We start from the raw sequence: 18,313 nt of genomic DNA, 5'->3' as shown, positions 1-18,313 counted from the left end.
TTCTTACACTAAGGAGTCTCAGAGGGCAAGGAGTGGCAAAGGCAGAGAGTCTATAACCCGGGGATTCCCCCTCCAGCCTCTCAAGGGAACTGCCAGACATTCATTTAAGACAGTTTTGTGTAAGTGCATGACAATGGGGTGAGGCTGTTGTCTGGATTTCATGAAGTGATTTGCAAACAAATTAAAATGTTGTGAAACAATCCGGTCCCTATGGAGCTCAGCAATGCTTAATTCTATTCCCACTGTTGCTAAGGAAAGCAGAGGATATTCAGCATCTTTGACAGACATTTGCAGGCCATGATCTAAAGGTGTCTCTGTGACTTCAGAGTGCTGGTCAGTATTGGCCGTGTAACTTAAGATATGTTCATAAAAGGAAAAAAACAGCCCCAAATCTCTTTTGCATTCTGATTTTTTTGGTTTTACTTTTGGCATTTGCTGAAGCCACCCTGCTCTGCATCAGTTTAAGTAATGGAGGACAGAATTAGGTCCTGGACATTTAACTAGAGATAACTTTGTTCCTTGGAAAAATGACCCAACTGCAAGCTCTTGTGCCTCACATTTGGAATCACAAGTGACGCAGCAGAAGCCAAGAGGACATTTGGTTTCTTTGTCAGAATGCAAGAGGAAAGGAGGAAGTAAGAATCTCTTCCAGCTGTCGGGTAACTGAGAGGGAGACTGAGGCTAAGGCAAACAATGTGGGAATCTTTAGGTTTAATATATATAATGCAAATTGGAATTACAGTTAACTGCAGTGACCAATCCTGGCTGATGAAATAGCTGTCACTGGACAAAAATCCTAAAACCAAACAACCAAGTATGCAGCCACAAGCGGAGATTTCTTTTTTCTCTCCAGCCAAGCTCTGCATCCAGCTCAACCCAAAAGCATGTTTATTTTGGAAGCTGTAGTCTGCTGAAAAGTGTTTGGCCAAAATCCAAGGGGCCAATAAGTCCAAATGAGCTGAACAAGCTGTGTCCTTGGATCATGAAATGTGAACATATTATTCAATCCTAGATTGCGTGCATTCATATTATTGTTGGTAATTTTTTGTTACAGGGTGTGGACCAAAATGCCTTGATCAGACTAAATTTCTGTCCCCTAAATTAACTGTTTACAATTCACAATTTTATTGTGTGCTTATGATTTCATGGACCAGAGCTCACAGCACTAGAATAGCTCCTCCAAGGACAATGTGACCATACCAACTTATATCAAATGAGCAATTAGTAGCGATAGCGCATAAACCAACAGAGTTGTTTGCAATTATATTTGTTTCAGGGCTGTCCAGAGAAGAGCATCTATTTTTTTCTTAAATATTTCTTATGAGAACTGATCCATCCTGAGTCATTCAAGGTGATTGGAGCCTGTTTTTTTTTTCTTGGAGTTACTTTTTCTGTGACCTGGGCCCAGGGCTCACCGGGCCAACACAAATCTTCCACTTTACTGAAGAGGCAATAGATCTGCTGCAAAAACATAAGGAAGGTAGTTATGATAACTAGCATAGGTGCCATTCAGTGAGATCATCATCTTTTTCAATAGCACTTTAACTACCTCATTATCCAGTGAGGGACAAGCCAGCTTACGTTTACCACAGGGTCAAAACACAAGCAGTTACTGCAAAGTAGTGGACACATGACAAATCCTTACCCTGCCTTGACTCTTGGCAATGCTTACACACAGCAAGGCTTTCAGATCTCAGGCTGAGCTGATGAGAACAGCAAGCAGCACAAGCAACTTCTTTGACTCTAACTTCATGATCTTGCCTAGTTTGATCCACAGTCCCTTAGTGAAAATGTTAAGTACTTTAATATAATCATGTAGTTAACCTTATGCAAAAGCACTAAATCCCAGTGCTAGGCTAACAGCAATGCTGGGAAATAGGAGACTTTAGATAAAACAAAGAATTTTCCCAAAATAAAACAGTCAGTCAGCCTACTTATAGCCACCTCGCAGTGTACTGCAATAGGAGATGGATGCATGAACTGATTTTCTTGTTGAGGCTGTATATCTGGATCCTCAGTATTCCTAAGGACCTAGAAGCAAGCACACCAGAAGAAAGAACACACTTTTTTACACAAGACACACTACCTGGGTAGGCAGGTCAGCAGAAGTGGATATGCCAATGACAGGCAAACTGTACCACAGGGCAGATTTCAGAATCTAGACAGATAAGCTGCAGCCCTTCCATGCCAGCTCTCCAGAAAACAACATTTTGCAAAGGCAATGACTAGAGTGATAGAAAATGTGGGAAAGGGAAGGGGGCATGTATGGGTGCCACATTCTGTAAATCTTGAGCAAATCTGTAGCCATTGTGTTGCAGATTTTAAAGGTGAACTTGCAGATTTCAGTAGAAGACAGGATAATATCACATAGGATTTATTTTTTACACCCCTATAACAATCAACATGCAGGTCTACAACCCACTTGGGTGACTGTCAAATTTCTTCTGTATGAAATTTCTTACCTATGTTTGCATTCTGTGTAACCTCAGTTTACGTTGAGCTGGCCATCAGCTGTCATGAAGGTGTTAACTTGAATTCACCTCCATTCTCTCCCCAGAAGTGGAGACTGAGGGATGAATGAACCATGGAGCAAGGAGTCTTGAAGCAACACTAGTGTCAAAGAGACATAGTCATGTTCAGGCTAGGCAGGGGGACTAACCAGCCTCTGGCATGTAAGAAGGTCCATTAGGGCTATGGAAAGGATAATAAAGAACATTTTTTTAATTAAAAAAGTGTTAGGTTGCATTTCTAAGTTAAAAAACAAAAAGTCAGCCAGCAAATCTTTGTTTTTAGAAAACTGAGCAGTTTGACAAGAGTCCAAAACTTCAATGAAGACAACGAAACCAGCCTGCCTGTCTTCTTTGAAAGAGAATGCATTTCCCAACCAGCCCTGGCATGACACTAGCTTGTGCCAGCTGTGAAAATGGCCAAAGATCAGTAGGGCCCAGGTGCAGGATCAGTGTCCCAGCAGCCGATGAACCTGTGCATCCAGGTCGCAACATGTCACTCAAGTTCCTCCTTGCCAGCAGCGTGACGGGCTGAGAAAACAACATGAAGAACTGTCGTGTCTGCAATACACAATGAAATATTGTAGCTGCAAATCTACCTGAAGAGCCATTCTGTGAAATTCTGGAAAATTCTGGAAAACTTGAATCAGGGGCAGAGTTCAAGACATATCTTTGCCAGATTTCCATTCAATGTAATAAATCCTTGTCTATGTGCTCCAGGTGCCCCTGTCACAGAAACACCTCAACAAACAGACCCCAGATTCTGAGCAAAGCTGAGCTAACACAGTTTTAGGTGAAAAAATGAAGTCACTGTTACTTAACGTGCCCTGCCCTTTACAAAGTTTGATCTCCATGTTGCTTTAAAGGAGTCCAGAATCATATATTAGTCTTGCAGTAGCTTAGGAAATCTTTCTACTTTCCTTGCATTGGAAGTACTAGGTCAAGAACAATGCTTGGTTCAGTCATGGGCTTCTTAATTTACTGTTTAGGTTTTCGCGTTGAAAAATTACTCCAAAAACTTATAGAACCAATGTTTCTCACATCAAATTTTAGTTTCAAAGAGATCCCACTAAAAAATAAGTCTCAGAGCTAAAGAGCAACACATGCAACTGTACTGAAGCAATTCTAACCATATCAGTCACATGGTATGTTATTATTGTCCCACGGCAAAAGAGCCCTTGGCTGATGATGAGGTTCTCTGCATATTTTGTCTTTTGACAGTTTCACTGCATTCCCCACTCCCTCTTTGCATTTTCCTTTCTTCATTTCTTTAATCTAAGTTTTTTTATCTCTTCTTCCAGGAGACAGAACCGAGTGAAACATGTGAACCCAAGAGACTGGAGTAAGTTTAAAACTAGGTTAGAACAAAGTTTATCATCTATTCTCATCTTCTCTCTAACAAGGGGAAATTATCCTATTAGTTTATCGGAAACTGTCCATGGATGCAGTGGCATACATTACCATGCCCATTGTCACAGAATCAGAGAAAGATTTAGGTGGGAAGGGGCCCCTGGAGGTTTCTAGTCCAAGCTGAGATAACAGCAGCACCAAGTCCCAAGCTAGATCAGCTCACTCAGGACCTTGCCCACTCAAGTTTTGAATATCTCCAAGGCTGTGGGCTACAGCTTCTCTGGGCATCTGCTTGATCACTCTCAGGGGAAGAATTTTTAACTTCTCTCCAACCAAAATTTCCTTTGCAACTTGTGACCATAGCATATTTTACCCTAAATTACTGATACTTACTCTCAGTCTTAATGAATTTTAATGTACAGCTTTTGTACAGAAAGTGTACATTACAGAGGGCTGTTAGAGCAGGCTGTTTGAAATAAAGCACTATCCATGGAGAAGGCTGGGAACCAATTCGTTCACTTTTTTCCTTTTTTTTTTTTCTAACTAAGGTAAAAAGTATGTTGCATGTTCTGCTCCTGCTTTATTAGTTTTAATGCCTCCTTTTTTCAGTGCCATTCATTAATCTAATGTCACTCTGTTTGGTTTGCAAACACTACTCAGAATTACTTTATAGTTGCATTTCAAATCTCTTTGTCAGAATCTTTTGTAATACCAGTGTATCTTTTAGATCTTGCAAGGCTGTTCTTTGTTTCTTCATGTGTGAAATCAAACTGATGCTAGAGAGGGTCATTTTTAAAATGTCATCTTTCCTTCAGAAAAAAATTCAGAACTTGCATAATCACTAAAACTCAGGTGCAAAGCTGTGGAGGTAGACGGGTGAGATTAGACTGCCTAGACATTGTCTTCACTTATGTCTAGATCAAATATCATTGCTGTAAAGTTGAAAACCTAAGGGTTGTGGAGGGCATACTGAATTTTTCCTCTAGAAAACAGATTTGGAAACATAAAATAAGAAAACTATCACTTAAAAAAAAGTGTCTCTTAAGACTTTTGCTTCTGCTTATAAGGCTGCCATCTCCATCCCTCCTAGCCCCCTGTGTAAGGGCATGCACTTCTCAAGAGTATACTCATATTGCAACTGAGAAACCAAATGTCCTTCAAAGACTGCATGTTTTACAACATTGGACTCCAACCTAAGGGCCACCAACCCCCCCACATTTTTACAAGAGACAAGGAGTTCACACATCTAAAGAAGTATCTATAAACATGAGTTCTCTACTTTCAGTGTGTTGACATGCAGGAGAAAAAAATATTCCTTGACCAGTTCAATAGCAACTCTATTTCAGAAGCATTTGACTATGAGGGTTTGGATTCAATATAGCGGCCATAATCAAACATCAAACGTGATAAGAGCATCAAGAAATTTAAGCTCCCTTCAACCCTAAGCACCCAAATGCTTCTCTTTCAAGTCTGAAAAACAGCACAGGAAAAGAAGGCTTCCCCAAGGGTACATTTTTATTTACACTGACTGTGTTTCCAGTACTAAGAAGAACTGAAGTGAAAGACACCAGAGCCGCTGTCGGCAAAATGCTTCACAAACGGCTAAGCGCCAGCCTTTAGAGTGTAACCAAAAGGAGTCTTTCAGAGGCTGCTTTTTATTTTTTTGCTCCTGTCCCCTGCAGCTGAAAGGGAAGATATTATAGTTATCTTACTGTTGGTTTTGTGGTTTGTTTTTTTTTTAAAAAAAAGGAACACCTTATTGATTCTTCGCCTACCCAATGTTATTGCCTACAAAGACACTTCAGCTGCTGGTTCAGCTGCTCTTCACCCCTGCAGACACCTGCCAGGGCTCTGCCACCCCAGGAGCTGCACCCCAACCCGTGGCAAACCCAGCCGGCAAAAGATGCCTGGCACAGGTTTAACATCCTTCTCTCAGGTCTGACAGGTTAAAGAGCATTTGGCTATACAGCATCAGGGAATATAGGAAACAATGGAGGAGTATCCAGGGAAGAAAGAAGGGTCGTGCAGCGAAACAAGGGATGGACAAGTGCTGTGGGTTCTTACTGTTGCACGTGTAGATTTTATTTTATAGAGGGTGGACTGAAGTGAATCAAGGTGTTCAGGGTGGGATCTGAGCAGCAAGAGCAACAATCAAAGGACGCTCAGAGAAAACATGCAGAGATCTCTGTGTGAGAGCTCAGACTGAGTTGGGCTGTCTAGTTTTGAGGAGAAAGAACACCTGACAGCTGATACAAGTATGTGTGTAGGAGCAGAATTAACTTGAAACTCTTTCACTCTTATGGTACCTTAGATGAAATTACAAGTTGCACACCAAGAGATGAAATTATGTGTTTTTAAATATATATACATATTTTAAGCCACAGATTATCAGAAGAACTTGATACCACAAGGCACTGAGAAAGGGCATTTGGTTCAACCACCTGCATCACTCAAGCAGATTACCTCAGAGTTTGCTCATATACAGAGAGCAGCAGCTACCACAGACAAACGTGAGAAAAGGTCTGTCTTAGTGCCCTCTTCCTTCACTTTCCTTGTGTACCCCCTCACACCTATACCTCTGACCTTGACCACTTGCCCCCCACTTACTCCTGTGCTGGGACCCACCCTCAGATCCCCACCAACTTTTCTCATTTGTCTTGCCCTAGGGCAAGGGCATCCTCTCATCTACCTACCACCAAGCATATGAGATGATCTATGGTGTTGGTTGTGTCCAGGTGCTGACCTGAGCTGCAGGAGAAGCAGGTCCCCACATGTGCAAGGGGCTTCCCATCCCCAGAGGAATGGGTGCCACAACCCGGGAGATGCCGTTTCAATAAACTAGAAGCATCTCTTTGGAAATGGAGGGTATCAGCAGCTTTCATCACAGATTGTAACCATACTCTATTCCACAATACCTAAGAAAATTCAGACCCTTTAAAATGACAGAAACACTCTCTGTTCAGAAAACACAACCTTTTAGGGACTGGTTCTGCTTTGGCTGGGAGCTCTGCCAAGGATTTCAGCTGGAGGAGGAATGAGGCCCTTCAGTTCAGTTAGTTAGGGCAAAACAACACAAACAGCATCACAAATGCCCATCTGGGACATTTACAGGCAGGGAAGTCTGTTTTCTTACCTACCTCCTCCTCGGAATACAGTGAAATATTGGGGCTTTCTCTTTCTGCCTGTCTTTCTTGCACTAAATTTTGAAAGCTCACAGTCTCTAAAGCCACTGGTAAAAAGATGCCCCCCCATTTTGGACTTGTGAACCAGAGCTGAAAGCTTATGCTAGTCTTCTGTCTGACTGGAAAGAAAAGTGCCAAGAAGAAAAGACAGGCACTTCTCGAGAAGACCATACATCCCGCATCCTGTAGAGAAAGGCATCGAGGAAGCTGCTCTGGCAATATCACTGTCTGGGCTGCCTGTGCAGGTGACTTAGCACTTCTGAAACTGGAAATGGATTTCAGAAATGTCTACTACATAAAGAAAGGGTGAGGGGGAAAAAATAGAAGACCCAAACCAACATATTTGGCATGCACGTTGCAGAAACTGCTGGTACACGCTGCGGTCCCAGACCCAGTGGGCTGTGCTTACCTCATTTGTTTCACGTAGGTGAACCTAGCCAGGATGTTTTCTTTAGTCGTGGGCAGTGTGACAAGAATGGGACATCCAAATAAGGTCACTCAGGATGTGTTTAACAACACCGGGTAAAGTCTGTGGCAAAGGCTCATGCACACACATACACACAGAGCATCCACTGTACATACCGTTGACTTAGTGCGTCATTATTCCTAGAATAACTTCTGGAGAGGCACTCCACCCTTGTATTTCTAACACTGAAGATGTGATTGTCCCGGAGCCAGTTATTACAGTGATTTTAAGGAAGGGGAGGCAGAGGGAAGGGACCCTGATTTCTCTGACCTCTTTGAAGAGATGCAGTGCAAAGAAAATTGTTAAAAGCAGAGGTAGTTTCAAATCTGTCAACCCAAACTCCCTTGTGATCTTTGAAACAGCAGAGAGCAAGAGGCTTCCTGAGGCCATCCCAGATACCCAGATAGCACAGAGTTCTGCAAAAGGACAAGACATACACCTGTTTAAATATAAGTCAATATGCTTTATTAAGCAACAGTGTTACAGGTGCTTCTACGTGATGAAAGGTAGTCCAGCACTGTGAGGGTACGTGCATTTTTACTCGTAGGAGGGTCCTGGAAGGCAACCCCATTATACTGAGTAGGAAACACCTTTTTTAACCTGAAAATTTATGATGGTGCATAAAGCACTTTCAAGGGCTCTGCAAAAGGTAACAGAGCAAACAACTTGTAGTAACTTACATTTGTTGTAAAAAAGCTTGCCTTTCTCTTATAAGTCCTCTGCAGTTGACTGAAGTGATAAGCAATAAAAGAAAGGAGTTACTTTGCTAGCAGTGGGACAAGGGATGACATAGAGTTGCTGAGATCAGGGTTTTACAGATTTGAAGCAGTAAGTTTTGATCAAAAAATGACCTAAGGCTGAAACTCAAAGCAGTCAAAATGGGGGAAAGTCAGATCCCAGGCTGCTCCCATGACCCTAACTCAGTTCCTTCTGTGTACAGTTTTCAGTATAATTTGCAGTTAAAGGATCATATTTAAATAAATTACAAACCTTTCCACTGAACATTTGCTTCGTTCAGCACAGAAAGTTATGATGTTCGTTTACAGATATTCAGTGTTTTGTGTCCCATTTGCTGTGTGTCCTGGGCTAGCGTGCCTAGCACATGCCGTACCAGCGAGGCACGAGCATCACAGGCATTACAGTTGAGGCACCTGGCCCAGCCGAGCGCCCAGACTAACTGGCTCAGCCAGACCTGTGCTGCCCCTGAAGCAAGTAGCAAGGAGGCAGTGGGAGCAGGCCTGGGGTGAAGGCATGGCAGAGAGAGGGAGGGGAATGAGACCCACTAAGGGGCAGAGCATCAATGATTTTCTCCAATAAATTTCAGCAAGCAAGCTGGCGCCTGTCTTCTCCATCTTTTCCTTTCAAGCTTGCTCTGAAGTGGGAATTTCCTCACTTTACCTCAGTGCTTCCTGACAGCCACCATGGGTGGTACCTCTGGGCTGTCTCGCAGCTGCCTTTGCAGGATGCTTCCAAGGAAAGCCCTTGCCACCGTGGCACCTGACACTGGCTGTGTAGCATCCCTGCAACGGGAAGTGGGAAATGTGGCAAAGTGGCCATCCTGACCATAGAAACATCTGTGTTCAGCCCTGAGGAATAGGTCAGACCTGCCCGCTCCTCACAGGAGGGACTAACCTATTTTCATATTTGAACAAAACTTAGTACTACCTGAATTATCCATTTGGACTAAGGTAGCAGTTAAAGAACAGCAGTGCTGAGTTTGCTGAAATGTTTTTGGTCTTCAAATTCAGTTCCATTGTTTTCTTTCTTCTAAAACCAGCAAAATCTGTAAGACTCTGCAGCTAATCCTTTACTGAGAACTGAGAAAAGCTGTCTCGATTCGTCAAACATCTCAGAACATATAGAGATCTAAAAAAGCAATATTGACATATGCGGTAAAAGTTGCAGAAATATTGTTATTACTGATGCAACAGCATAATGATACATGAGAAGAAAGGTTGTCATCACTTCTAGGAGACTAACAGACACAGCTGAAGAAGTAAACAAGCTTTCATATACCTGGTTACTTCATCAACAGCTGAATGGGTAGGAGAAGGTAAGTGGCATACCAACAGAAAAAATAAATGGATCAGCCTGAAATACAAAAGAAGTGGACTGTTAAAGAAACCACATGCAGTGGGCATTTATAGGTTTAAAAAAAACAAAAAAAGTCTATGAAAAGGCAAAATTTGCATTATCATCCTCACAAGCAGAGACTTAAATGAATTTGCTTTAGCCCAGCAGTTTAAACAGAACTCAGCAAAGTCTGGAGTTTTGCTTACCCTATGGGAAACTTCTGAAAATGCCAAACAATTTAAGCATGTGAAAGTAGTCTTTGCTTTCTTGACATATAAAAAAATGAAACAGCTGCTCACAATTGGCATGTGCTAAAATGGGGTTTGAATAAATTTTTCAAACATGAGAGAAGAGTTTCTCTGCAGTTAAGACACAGGAGAGAGATCAGATCAGTGCATAATGGCAAGCACAGAAGAATGTAATGATGAATATGAAATATCAAACCAGAAAAACTGCATTCACAAAAGAATCTCAAAAGATTCCAAAAGGATACACTATCCTATAAGTGCCTCTCACAGAAACTTTTGCAACTGCTTCTGAGGTATACATATCCACATTTCCATGGTAGTCCAATGAAAGGGAGCAAGAGAAAAACAAAGCAAACAAACAACAACAAAAAAACCCCAAACATTTCTTTTAGTACCAGAGTGAAAAATACTGGTGGATAATTTCAACAACAAATAGATATATTGCTTTAAAAAAAAGAAATAATAACCCTTCTTTCCTTCCAAGCTATCTTTTGAATTAAAGCATTTCAGATGTTATAACCAGTAAAACATCTGTAGCCTAGGTTGCCTCTCAGTGAAGACAGCTTTGTCAGTCTACTCAGTTTAAGATATGACCCTTATACACTTTGGCTAAAAAATGCTGTCATTTACACAGGTGTATATACAGTGACGCAAGTCTCTAGATTTACACAGGTGTGACAGAAGAATTTGGCAGAGTTTTGCTAATTTTAAACAATAAAAAAAATCAGATCAGCTTTTGCAGTTGGTTACAGTTGTATCAATCCATAATATGTTTGGTGCTGATGGCATTGCTCCACAGCTTGTTAATGAAACTAAGAATTTTGCATACTGTGTCCAACTAGAGACTGTAACTGAACCTAAGACTGCTACAATTACAGTCCTCAGGCTTCTTTAAAAAAAAACCTATTAATTTATTGTTTGGTACTCTTTTCAGTTTTGTATTAATTTTTGAAAGAAACCTTGACACAGTCTAGTTTTATAACTTGTTATTCCTATCATCATCATTGTTTTACCCATATACAGAGTGTCTCTCCCATTAGTACAGCAATTTCATACAATAAATGAAACCATATTTTTTTAAATCAGAAAATCTGTTTGTAAAGACGCAGAACATTGGCAGGACAACTGAAAAGCAGGTATTGTATCTTGGAACATTTTTTACCATCGCTGTCCATGTATTACTTTTCAGCTTGGTCGTGTCCCTTTGTAGTTCTTCCAAGCTTGCTTGCTGTACCTGGAGTAATAAAAATGTGCCAATATGAGTGATTTCAGGTTTGATCCAGATCCTAGATCTACTGGCCATGCTAACCCATTTGACTTTGTAAAAGACTGCCAGCCAGATGTGCAATGCAGGGAGAAACATGCAATTTATAAGTGTTTTACAGGTAATTTTCAGTTGTTTGGCCAACTTTGAATTATTTATGTGACTCAAAACAGGAGAAATAAAAGGGACAGCTTATTTGAAGTGGGTTCTGCTCATATCGAATTTCCTTTGCTTAAATGGAGCAACAAATACCAGCCCAACAGGCTCACTGCTAAACTTACACCATAGCAAAGGGGGAATCAGGGCCAGGACAACCTAATATCACCTTTTGATACATTTGCAAAAAAATTTAGCAGTATTTGATGTTTCCACTAAATCAGAATGTAGTCTGGAAACTGAGAGGGGAGGTGGGAATCTGAATAAACATATCTGAAAAAAAAAGATAATTCAGGTCTGAAGGGTCATTCCCTTCAGCAAAAGTAAAGTGCAGTGGATTGCTCTTCCTGGATCTAACGGTAGGGGCGTGGGAAGCTTTCAGATGTCACAGGGTTGTAGATAACATTTGAACATATGATTAGCTTTCGTGAGCTGTCTTTAGAAACCTTACATTTTTCCCCCCCGCACCTTAGCCAGAGATCCTTCCCTTGAGGTTTCGGGACACTTAAAATGTTGCTTTGACAAAAATCAAGGATGTGGAGAAGTTTTTCCTGTGTGATGTCACTTTGCTGCTCTTTATAAGCCTCTGCAGAAAAGAAGGGAACCTGTCTGAGGATTCACACTCCAGACACAGGCGACCAAGGGCAAGCGAGAAGCGCAGAGGCGTATCAAGTTGCAGATACCGGCCAACGGCTAGGAGCAGCGAGCCATGCCACCGAGCAGTCCCTACAGCTGCCTGGGGTACCTGCTGCTGGTACTCTGTAGCCTGAAGGCTACTCTCGCCTTTCCCAACTCCTCTCCGCTGCTGAATCCCAGCTGGGGGAACGGAGATCACCTGACGCACCTCTACACAGATACGGAGAGGAACAGCTTTCATCTCCAAATCAACGCTGATGGCTATGTTGATGGTGTTCCTCACCAAACCATTTACAGTAAGTAGCTTACTATGGACCCTCAGTCTTCATGGGAGCAGGGGAGGGAGAACAAGACTTTTGCTTTCTCACTACCTATAGAAAATCTCCTTCTCTCGTTAGGCAGGCAGACAGAGGCGTGTAGCTACAGGATGGAAAATATACATAATTATAAACCTCCTTTTGTTTAACAAATAAAATTGCCCCAAAGAAATCTGGTGGATGGGGAATTTCATTCTTTGCCTAAGAGAAGTAAAGTCCTATGGTTCCTGTAATACTCTGCAAGCAAAAACTACCTGAATTCACTTCATGATTTTACCTGCAGCTTCTTGTGGAAGTTCCTATCAGAGGTTGGTGATGACATCCCCCAAATAGCTACTTCCCATTGCAGTGACAGTATTACCAAAGGAAGTGCACTGAGGGAACTCACCACAGAAGTGGTGGAAAACTGATAGCACCCATAAAATCTTTATTTTGGGGTAGAGAGCTGATAACTACTAAAATTAACTCTAATGTGCGTAGAACACGGGTATGCAAAGGTCGGTTAAAAAGGGGGAAACTACAAAAGGCCAGACTGTCACAAAAAAAGTGCTAAGCCTTTGGGGTTCATGAAAAGTAACTATTCCCTACTGTAACTAAAAGGTTCTCAAATTGTCTTATCATAGTTTGTTTTCATGGAAAACTAAGGTATTCTTCCTCCTTTTCTGAATACCTGGCCCAAACACTATACTTAGTAGAAAAATGGGAGTTTTTTAAGACTTAGGATTCTTTCATAGCATTTCAAAAGTACTTTCTTTTAGCAGCACTCAAATCACAAATAGCTAGGCATTATAAAGTCGTGTTTATTATTATTGCTGCATAGTGTCTTCTTCATACACTCAATTAAAAATGTAAGCATGTGTAATGATGTTTTTACATAAGCATATAAGGAGGAAAGGATGTTTTTAAAAGTTGTAATTTAATAGAGGAGAAAAAAGGATGACGTTCTGCTTTTTTTTTTTTAGGAATTACTAATGAAATACTTGCAGGAATTCTTGTACTGTCCTGTTGTTATTCTTCCTGTGTATTTAAAGGTGTTATAAAACTCATTTTAGGTATGTTGGCCAAGAACCAGTGTGATGTTTTAGAGAACAACAGACAGCAAAGTATTATGTTTTTCCCATAGCTGCCATGAAGCAAATATACACCAGTATTTGGGATGGTGGAGCAGGAAGGGTGGAAATCAGACAACGAAAGGGGTCATGAAAGGGATGGTGACTGAATCTCTGCCAGGTCACCACTGAGATGCCAGATAAATGCACCAGGGCTGCAATAACCCCTGCTGGGTAGGACCTGAGGGTTATGGCAGGCCCTGAGTCAAACATAAGTCAACAGCACGCTCACTTTGAGAGGAAGGCAAACCACCTACTGTGGTCAGTGGATCAAGGAAAGTTGTTATTCCCACTTTACTCAGCACTGGTGAAACTGCTCTTGGAGCGCTATAGCAACCCCAGGTCAAGATGGATGTGGGGAAACTGGAGCTGCTCTGGCAGAGGGTTTTCAGGATGGTCAGGGCCTGGAGCATGACTTATCAGGAAAATTGAGGGAGCTGGGCTTGTTTAGTATAGCAAAAAGGAGGTTAAGGGTAGTCTAATACCACAGGGCAGTCACCGAGATGAGGAAGACAAACTCCCCCTGGTAGTGGCTGATGACAGAACTAAGGGCAATGTCCCCAGCCTGTGGTTTGGGACTTCAGAGGGGATGATAGGGAAAAGAGTTGTCTTTGGGACATTAGTGCAGCACTGGAACAGGGCGCCTGGAGATGTGGTGGCATCCTGGGAGCTTCCCAAAACTCAGACAGACAAAGCCAGGGCTAAGCTGATTGTGGGTGGGCAATAGTCCCAGCTCACGTGGGAGGTTGGTGCAAATCCCCAGAGGACACTTCCAGCCAGAGCAGCTGTGGATCTGTAAGGCAACGGTGCAGTGTCGAACTGGGTCTTGGATTTGACATCTCTGCTTTTCTAAACAGGTGCCCTAATGATCAAGTCCGAGGGTGCTGGCTCAGTAATAATCACAGGTGTGAAGAGTGGACGCTACCTATGCATGGACATGAGAGGAAACATTTTTGGTTTGGTGAGTGACCTTTGCTAAGACTCAAGACTGAAAGGCAGGTGCAGTCTGCTACCGTGGTGCCTGTTTCCTCACCTAGGGCAAATCTGTACAACTACAGCAGAGGATGCAGATTTAAGTGAGCTGGGGACCTGCCACTTAGGTTAAACTTTCCTCTCTTCTTTGATTGTATTGAGTTGTAGAGCTGACAAAAATCATCTGAGTTCCTGCTTGGGTAAACGAGGGCAGAATGAGATCCGGTGATGGACCAGTCTGAATTCCTACTGTAGCATAGAGCCATGGGCTGGGAGTAGCGCAAGCAATGCAGCCCTCTAAAAGAAAACAATGTTATCATTATAATACCTTTGCTGAAAACATGGGCATGCATCTCAGATCTACATTTGACTAAGCCTAAGTTGTCTTGAGTCACAGAGCTGGCAGATCAGAAAAACACCTGCTGCAAGATCTCCTCCCTCTTTCCGTCTTTAATCGGCACTTGTCATTCACTAAGTCCCTCTGCTCACAGGTGTCATTTTTTTTTTTCCCTAAGCATTACTTCAGTCAAGAGGACTGTGTGTTCAACCACAGGACGCTGGAAAATGGCTATGATGTGTACCAATCTCCCAAACACAACTTCCTGGTTAGCTTAGGCAGAGTTAAACAAGCTTTCTTCCCTGGTATGAATCCACCACCATACTCCCAGTTTTTGTCCAGGAGAAATGAAATCCCTTTGTTTCGATTCAACACACCTGAGCCCCACAGAAATACTAGAAGTGCAGATATCGATCCAATGGATCCTCACCAGATCCTGGTCCCACAGAGAAAGATCTCCGCATTCGGATCTCAGTTGCAGCAGCAAGCAGACTTTTCCCACGTGCCCAGAGAACCCATGCGAATCAACCAGAACGACGTGGTCAACCCAGATGACCCACACGCTATGATGGATGCCAGGAGGTACGCAAGTCCTCGCTTTTATATTACAAGATAACTGTGGCCCTGCCACTTGCAAATTGAAGACATGGGCAAATATCATAGGCAAAAGGAACTGTCTAGCACACTCAGTCTGAATGTCAAAATGGCTAATCAGAAACCTGAAAGACATTGGGGAAAAAATCCTTAATTTCAAATTTTGTACTTACAGATGACAGTTTACTGAAAAAACAAGTTGGACATTTTCCAGTTGGGCTCTGTTTTACTGGAAAGAAGATACATTTTTGAAAAGAATAATACAATCCAAATGTTTTAGGCTCTGAATCACCTGAAGTATGCCTCAGTGAAAAAAAGAATGCACTTGAATAAAATGAGAAACTGGTGTTACATTACTGGTGTAACTGGGAAGAGACCTGGAGCATCTGAGATTCCAACAGAGACAGGGAATCCTCTTACTAGCACCATCCTTGGCTGCGCAAGCACAGCAGACAAACCGACCAATGGTGTGTTATATTATTATATAAAAATTACTGTATATGTTTTTAGCTGTTAAGTTGGAGCTTCAGTCTCTTTTCACGCCCATATGAGTCTAAAAGTGACCATTCTGGTGTCATAGGAACAACACACATGGAAAATTGGAGTAACTGATAGGAGAACAGGACAGGATCAAATGGTCTTGGGTAGAAAGAGTCATTTCTGACACTTACTGAATCCAAGCTGAGGTTTGGGATAAAAAGAGGAGAGTCTCACTGTCTCTCAAGTGCTTCTCTGTCACGCTTCTATATTCACTAAATTCTAGCATCAAAATATAGAAATATAATGTACAGACATTCATTAGTTTTGCGTAGTTCCAACCCTGAGAGAAGTACCAGGATCACGAATAATCAATAGTGTGTTTAACAGGATGGTTTGTTTTGCACACTGCTGAACTATACAGGGAAAAAAAAAAATGCAAAAAATTATGACTTACAGGTGTCAAACTATTAATAGCTCATGAAGACTCCCATCTAATGAGTCAAAATTAGGTTTGTATTTAGAAAAGGAGAATCTAAGTTTAGCATCCATGTTTCTATTTAGTTCTGAGCAGGTATCAGATGCTTTATACTTGTAAGAGGGAAATTACTTTAATATTAACCAGGAGATCTCTAATGTTGACAAAACCTTTTCCCTAGATTGGTATATGTTATGGGTAAGTTTACTTACCAGAATCTAACCTCCATCTATACATCTGAAGTTTACAAATCTTTAGTTAAAAGCAATATCTGCAGAGCAGAGCTTTTTATTGTAATTTAGGTGTCAAATTGCTAGCTGGTAGAATTCAGTATAGCTTGATTGGTTTTAATGGAGCTATATTCATTTCCACAAGGACTCTGAAAATTGTGTACATACTTGGCTATTTTCCTCCCTTATTTCTTTTCATTTTGATCCAATCTTCCTGTAATCTTAAATCTGTGTGGTTTTGAAAGTTATTCTTGATGTAGTCTGCAGAAATCAATAGCAAGGTACTGATGAGCTGCACAAAAATCCAGTGAGGTAGATACTTGAGAAGAGGTTTTTATTTTGGTGTGTGTGCATTTTCTGCACATCAAGATGCAGGTTCTACTGTTTTGTTTATTTAGTATATTTAACAGACTGACAACAGGCTGAAAATGGTACATTTGTCCCAGGTATGCTCATAGCAATAATGCAGAAGACATTAGGCTAGATTCTGGTCCTGTTCTTTTTTCTGTCTCGTGAAGCAATTCACTGAAGCCACTGGAGTTACAGCAGTGTAACAAAATCAGAATAAGGCCCCCTGTGTTTCTTGCTTTCATTGAAATTGTTCTGGATTTAGTGCAGGGTCTGTCCTGCCGACAGCATTTTTAAAAAATCTCTTTTTTTCCCCCTATATATGTATATATACAAGCTATCTCTTTATCTACAACATCCAAGTTGTTACGTTAGAAAACTCATAGGCCCTGATTCTGCTGTTCGAAGAGTTTTCCTGCGTGGAGTGATTCCAAATTCACATAAGTTCTTAGGAGCACAGGACAAGCCAAATTATTAGGTTTAGACCAAGAGTTCTGTCTCATAATTTGTTGGTTTCCGTCCTCTAAACTCATCATGGTTTTTATTAGTTTTGAAAGGAAAGGAGTGATTCTAGCAGATCTAGGAGAATCGCAGGGCAGGTGGATAGCTGTGTATTTTCTTGCTTATTCAAAATACAGCAAGACTTTTTACCTTGCTGTCTATACAGTGGAGAGGTGTGATTTTATTTATATGTTCTAGTTTAGTAATTTTACTTGAACCCCATACCATTCTTCTTGGCTTTTTCTCCTTGAGAACTCTGGAGTGCAAATACACGAGCAAAGTTTTCATTTTGCATAAATCGTTGTAAGCTCCACAGAGCTCTCTAGGACTCCAAGTTAATGGACCTCCAAAAGTTTGAATCATGAAAATTTCTGTCTCAACCCATATCAAACTTTGATGACAAATGTCGGTGGGGTTAAATCTCTAGACCATCTCTATATTCATACCTTAGAACAATGTAAGAAGGGTTGCTCACTCCATCAGTAGCCAGGGGATTTAGACCCTAAGCTAAGAGTGAACACACAGTGGATTTTGCATCAAAAAACATTTTTGTAACTATAGAGAACTGTATCGAAACGTCAAAAGAAATAATTCTTCAAAGGAGATGCTGGCAATCACCAGCTAGTAAGAAAGCATTACTTATTTATATTGCAATATTTATTTATTTATTTGAGTGGGCCTTAAGTCCCACATAATATTTATAAATATTTATAACAATGTATTACAGAGACTGTTTCCTTTTATAAATGTACCAATAAACTTTTCCTTCTCTCCAAATTGTGGATTCTGCATCGTCTGTTCAAGCTCCCCATTCCAGAAGGACTTGAGTGAACAAACGGTACTAGCTGTGTCTGCAAATTTTTGTCTCCCACTATCCCCTGTGATTTTCAGCATCATAGGTTGCAGCTTCCTGGGTGTTTCATGCACCAAACCCACGAAAGTTCTGTCAAAGATGATGAGAAAAACAAAGTCTTAGTACGTCTAGACTGACCGTGAAGGCATTGTCGCCTCTACTGGGAAACTTCTGCAACCCAAAAGCAATGGAAAACCACTGCTCTAGCCATTCAG

The 18,313-nt window shown here is 41.4% G+C and overlaps 1 protein-coding gene across 1 annotated transcript; it reads left to right on the top strand.

The window, feature by feature from the left end:
- Positions 1 to 11,692: 11,692 nt before the first annotated feature.
- On the top strand, positions 11,693 to 18,011 carry FGF23 (fibroblast growth factor 23). Its single transcript, XM_052790905.1, has 3 exons — positions 11,693 to 12,178; positions 14,166 to 14,269; positions 14,796 to 18,011. Exons 1-3 carry the CDS (start codon positions 11,956 to 11,958, stop codon positions 15,231 to 15,233), a joined length of 765 nt encoding a protein of 254 aa, XP_052646865.1. The 5' UTR covers positions 11,693 to 11,955; the 3' UTR covers positions 15,234 to 18,011.
- The last annotated feature ends 302 nt before the right edge of the window (positions 18,012 to 18,313 follow it).

The sequence above is a fragment of the Harpia harpyja genome, chromosome 6, assembly GCF_026419915.1.
Source record: "Harpia harpyja isolate bHarHar1 chromosome 6, bHarHar1 primary haplotype, whole genome shotgun sequence".
NCBI lineage: Eukaryota > Metazoa > Chordata > Aves > Accipitriformes > Accipitridae > Harpia > Harpia harpyja.
The sequence above is the reverse complement of the archived record's forward strand: the minus strand, read 5'-3'. Positions and strand labels throughout refer to the sequence as shown.

Excerpts from the sequence above, each read along its gene's own strand:
- FGF23 (XM_052790905.1), top strand. The coding sequence starts at position 11,956 with ATGCCACCGAGCAGTCCCTACAGCTGCCTGGGGTACCTGCTGCTGGTA. Across the intron at positions 12,179-14,165 it reads TCCTCACCAAACCATTTACA|GTGCCCTAATGATCAAGTCC; the intron begins GTAAGTAGCTTA and ends TTTTCTAAACAG. Across the intron at positions 14,270-14,795 it reads GAGGAAACATTTTTGGTTTG|CATTACTTCAGTCAAGAGGA; the intron begins GTGAGTGACCTT and ends TTTTTCCCTAAG.